The sequence below is a fragment of the Cebus imitator genome, unplaced genomic scaffold, assembly GCF_001604975.1.
Source record: "Cebus imitator isolate Cc_AM_T3 unplaced genomic scaffold, Cebus_imitator-1.0 Scaffold356, whole genome shotgun sequence".
Taxonomy (NCBI): Eukaryota; Metazoa; Chordata; class Mammalia; order Primates; family Cebidae; genus Cebus; species Cebus imitator.
This window is the reverse complement of record NW_016107671.1, coordinates 114,056-119,134: the sequence shown is the minus strand read 5'-3', so window position 1 is coordinate 119,134 and position 5,079 is coordinate 114,056. Positions and strand designations below refer to the sequence as shown.

The following is a 5,079-nucleotide window of genomic DNA, read 5'->3' as shown; positions in this document are numbered from 1 at the left end:
TTTAGTAGAGACAGGGTTTTTCCATGTCGGTCAGGCTGGTCTCGAACTCCTGACCTCAGATGATCCATCCACTTCGGCCTCCCAAAGTGCTGGGATTACAGGTATGAGCCACCATGGCTGGCGTCAGCCATCTTATACTCTTGGCTTATACCCAACAGAAATGTGTATGTATGTTTAACAAAATAAGTACTAGAATGTTGAACACAGCACTATTTGCAAAAGCCAAAAAAAAAAAGGAAGTAACTCAAATTTCCATTGACAACTGGTTTTCATAGATAAACCAACTAATAAATTGATAAATAAACTATTGGTGGCCAGGCATGGTGGCTCATGCTGTAATTTCAACACTTTGGGAAGAGGAGGCAGGCAGATCACCTGAGGTCAGGAGGTCAAAACCAGCCTGGCCAACATGGAGAAACCCTGTCTCTACTAAAAATACAAAATTAGCTGGGCATGGTGGCACATGCCTGTAATCCCAGCTACTCAGGAGGCTCAGGCGGAAGACTCACTTGAATCTGGGAGGTGGAGGTTGCAGTGAGCCGAGATCGTGCCATTGCACTCCAGCCTGGGCAACAAGAACAAAACTGTTGCAAAAATGAAACAAAACACAAAAACAGAAAAACCACCATTGATACATAAATGGGGTGTATTCACATAATGGAGTGCTCCTTGGCAATGAGAAGGAAAATGGGTTCCAATTATATGCCTGACTCAAATTTCCCAATCATAAAGTGGAGTGAAAGAGTTCATCCTGTACACTTCTAAATACACCATGTGCAAAAATAGACAAAATGAAACCACTGTGTATAGGGAGGCATACTTAGGTAGGGAAGCCAAAGTCAGGTAAAAGTTAAGCTGATTCCTTCACCAAAAGGAAAAAGCTGTGCTGGAGAGGAAGCAGGTGGGGGCTTGGGGGAAGCTGGTAAGATTATTTTTCTTTTACCTAGTGGGTGGTTACACAGGTGTATTCTCTTTGTCATATTCGTTCAGTGGGACATTTATGTCTGTACTGTTCTGCATGTATATCACATTTCATAATTTAAAAGGTTTAAATCCGCTGGGTGCAGCGGCTCACACCTGTAATTCCAGCACTTTGGGAGACCAAGGTGAGCAGATCACTTGAGGTCAGGAGTTCGAAACCAGCCTGGCCAACACAGTAAAACACTGTCTCTACTAAAAATACAAAAATTAGCCGGGTGTGGTGGCACACGCTTATAATCCCAGCTACTCAGGAGGCTGAGGCATGAGAATCGCTTGAGCTTGGGAGCTGGAGGTTGCAGTGAGCCGAGATCTCACCGCTGCACTCCAGCTTGGGCGTTGGAGTCAAATGACTTAGAAAACTAGGCTTATTATAACCCTGTCTTGCAAACTGGGCAGACTAGATGTCTTGGGTATGATAATAAAGATTGTATGGGGGCGCTCGCTTTGTGCTAGGCACTGTTCTGAGGGGTTTCTATCTACGTATTATTTAATCCTTGCAACAACCCTATAAGGCACTACTATTGTTCCCATTTCACGGATGGGGAAGCTGAGGCACCATGTGGTTAAATCACTTATCTAAGCTAGTCAATGCTGGAGAGAGATTTATGCACAGGCTATCTAGCCCCAGAGTCGATGCTGTTTCCCATCACAAGCTTATACCTGAGCTATCCGCCCTCACCCGCCTGTCAGGGCCCAACCAGATGGAATTCCAGTGGGCCTTTTTCACCTGGGCTGGTGGTTGGGAATTCAGGAGCTACGTGAACTTGGATAGGGGAAATGTGTTTTTACCTCTCCTTTTACTACACTTTAATCTAGCAGTTCTCAAAATGTGGTCTGGGGACACCTATGGATCTCCAAGACCTTTTTCAGGGGGGTTAGTGAGGTCAAAACTATTTTTATAATTACACTAAGATGTTTGTCCTTTTCATTCTCCAGAGACTACCTGATCCGTGATAATGTCATCACTCTGATGGCTAACAGAAATATATGCATGTATATTCATGTTTTTTTTTTTAAACTCAGTTTTCAGCCAGGCACGGTGGTTCATGCCTGCAGTCCCAGCTACTCGGGAGGCTGAGGCTCAAAAATCACTTGAATCTGGGAGGCAGAGGTTGCAGAGCACTCCAGCCTGGGCAACAGAGCGAGACTGTGTCTCAAAACACACACACACACACACACACACACACTCTCTCTCTCTCTCTCTCTCTCTCTCTCAATAGCACTGGTTTCCTTTGTAATTTTGTACATTTATTTTATGCATTATCAACATGATCCTGAGAAGGGCTTAACCAGCTTGCCAGAGGCACCTTCATCACGTAAAAAGGTTAGGAACCTCCCATTCTGAAGAACTAAGTAAGGGGAGGTTGTCACTGGTGGCCACAGGAGTGGCGGGTACTCAAGTTTGGCTAATAGAGCTGCTTTTGTTATATTTTAGGCTGTAATGGAGACTCTGGAAGTGGGAAGAAAAAAAAAAACAGTGCAAAAGGCTCGTTTTGAATTTCCCACACACCTAGTGCCAATTTCTGAAATTAGTGTCCCCAACCAGTAGAAGTCTCTATACTCTGAATTTACAAAGCCACGTGGTGGCGGGTCATTCTATCTGCAATCAGGATACGATGGGGAAACTGGAAATCCGGACCCTCCAGACTTTTCCTGATGCTTCTTTTGTGGCAAGCCCTCCCCGCATTCAAACATCTTGCAAAGGTTTACAGGGAAGAAACCGAACTTACTCCCTAGACGTCAGCTTCTGGAGTTCATGCCTTAATAAAGACAAAAAGAATAGCTGATTCTTATCCAGCCCTTGCTCTGGGCCGAGCCCTGTTATCAGCATGAAGTTTCAGACATCAACTGGTTTACTCCTCACAGCAGCCCATGGGGTATAGACGATCATCACCTCCTTTTTACAGGTGAAAACACCCGAGGTCCTGCGAGGTTGAGTAACTCACCCAGGTCGCACAGCTCAGAAAGCCCACAGCAATTCCGGGGTTCCGGTTTTGTTTTCAGGGTGCCCGGGGCTTCCGAGGAGGAGTCAGTGGGCTCAGCATGGAGAAGGTGGTAGCCGGAAAGAATTGCGAGGAAGATGCAGGCAGGCTGGAAAGGCTGGGGATCCCCCGGTACCTGCACATCTGGGTACCTGGGTGGGGATCCGGCAGGGCCAAGGTAGGGGCTGGTGTCCGTGCCCTAGGAGGGTCCCCAGCTGATGAGTGGGCGCCTGGGGGGCGAGCGCAGGCTGACCTGCCCGGGCGCTCATCTGGTGGCGGCGGCGGCGTACCAAGCCTTCCTGGGTCCCCCTTTCCGCACCACGCCCTGGGGGGGGTAGGCGGGTGGGTGTGGGGCGCCCGGGACCGGCCGGACCTGTGGGACCCGGGGCCCTGGCTGTCTGGGGAGTCCGTCACCCCGAGGCGACCGGCTCTTCCGGGGCTGGGACGGCTGTAGGCGGCAGGCGGCCTCGGCACCCGCGAACTCATAAATACTGCGGCGGCGCGGGTGGCAGGAGATGCGCGTGCGGGCAGCCCGCGCCCCCGAGGGTGAGCCGGGGTCCGGGAGGGCGCCCCCGCTCCCGGATGGTCCCAACCTGGCTCCAGCCTGGCAGCTGGAGACAGAGCTGGAGCTGGGTGGCTGGGGGTGGGCAGAGAGGACGCGGCCTCTCTGGCCAGGATGGACTCTAAGGGATCTGGGGGTGGCTTGGGAGGATTGCGATCACTAGGAGCAAAATGGAAGGCTAAGGATGGAGTAGAGCGGCCAGGTCCCGGGACCGCGGGGGTGGGGGTGGGGCGGGGGGGTGCAGGTGGGAATGCTTGGAATCTGGGGAGTAGGTAGGAGAACTGGGGTTTCTAACAGCAGGATGGAAAGCTGGGGATGGGGCTGGCGAATGCAACCTCCTCCACAGCCTCCACCCCACTCCCAGACCCCCAGCACTGACAGTGAGCTCTGGTTAGGAGCAAGGCTCCAGAATCAGGCCCTCCTGGGTTCAAATTCTGGCTCCAGTGCATGCTAGCTGTGCATCTGAATCACGCAGTTGCTCAGTTTCCTCATCTGTGATACGGGGATAATGAATGCTCACAGCCACCACCTCATAGCAATGTCGTGAGGCTCCCGGGAGTTAATCTATGGCAAGCGCTTGGCACACTGGCAGGCAAGCTCAGAGCTCTGCTGCTGCTCCTTAGCGATTCTTATTTGGGGTTTCTCTCTCTAGCGTTTGGATAACTGCCCGTCTTGAAGAAGACCTCCCTGCCCTCCTGCCTCTCTCCCCCAGAGCCCTGCTGCTCCCCATCCTCCCTGCCCTTCCTGCTGTGTCTGTGGGGACCTGATCTCCTCAGTCTCCCTGCTTTCTCCTGTCTGCTGTCACCACCCCACCACCATGCACTCCCTTCCTGGCTGGTGGTCCTGCTGCTGTCTGCTCCTGCTATGCTCCTTGGGAGTCCAGGGGTCCCCGAGGGCCTCCAGCGCTGCGCCAGAGCAAGTCCATCTGTCTTACCCAGGTAAGTGTCCCTGACCCCTCTCTACGCCTCTCCCAGCAAGGTCCAGCGGTCTTGCTGGGAGATTTCTGAAGGGCTCAGAAATCCCAAATGTGGGCCCCTAGGCAGGTGGCTCGTTCCTCCTGAGCCTTGGTCATCCGCCTCTGTGAATGGGGCGTACGGGCGGTGGTACATCTGGAAGTGCCGGGAATGATCACGGCGCTCAGCCCACAGTGAGGGCTCTCCCCTCTCCAAAGGGGGCTGCTGCTGTTCTTGTTCATTGATTGCATCCCTGTCACATCTCCAGAACCTGGCACGTTCATTTGTTCGTGGTAGGTCTTAGAGCCAGTTGTGGAAGGAACTAGTAGATGAGTGATGACAGAGCTGGGTTACCCAGTCCCTTCTCCATCCCTCCTCTCCTCTTCCCCACAAGGCTGGCTGCCTCCTGATCTTTGATTAGGATCCTTGCACTGTGGGGGTGAGAGCTTAGACTCTGGACCCTCAGCACTCAGACCACGTGGGTTAGAATCCCAGCTTTGCTATGTATCTGCTGTGTGATCTTGGGCAAGTGGCTTAACCTCTCTGGCCTCAGCCTCCTCATCTGGATAATGGGGTAATATTAGTACAACCTTGGCCGGGC

At 52.1% G+C, this 5,079-nt stretch overlaps 2 protein-coding genes across 2 annotated transcripts in view; both read left to right on the top strand.

Moving 5' to 3' along the window:
* The window catches only part of LOC108287813, an 8,990-nt gene extending 5,689 nt beyond the window's left edge, over positions 1 to 3,301 (top strand). The window contains exons 2-3 of the mRNA XM_037730694.1: positions 2,986 to 3,111; positions 3,167 to 3,301. Coding sequence (XP_037586622.1) covers positions 2,986 to 3,111; positions 3,167 to 3,301 — 261 coding nt within the window. The remainder of the gene's footprint in view (positions 1 to 2,985; positions 3,112 to 3,166) is intronic.
* A 43-nt stretch (positions 3,302 to 3,344) lies between these two features.
* ACP7 (acid phosphatase 7, tartrate resistant (putative)) overlaps positions 3,345 to 5,079 on the top strand; it is a 23,691-nt gene continuing 21,956 nt past the window's right edge. The window contains exons 1-2 of the mRNA XM_017506525.2: positions 3,345 to 3,509; positions 4,178 to 4,463. Coding sequence (XP_017362014.1) covers positions 4,343 to 4,463 — 121 coding nt within the window. The 5' untranslated portion in view covers positions 3,345 to 3,509; positions 4,178 to 4,342. The remainder of the gene's footprint in view (positions 3,510 to 4,177; positions 4,464 to 5,079) is intronic.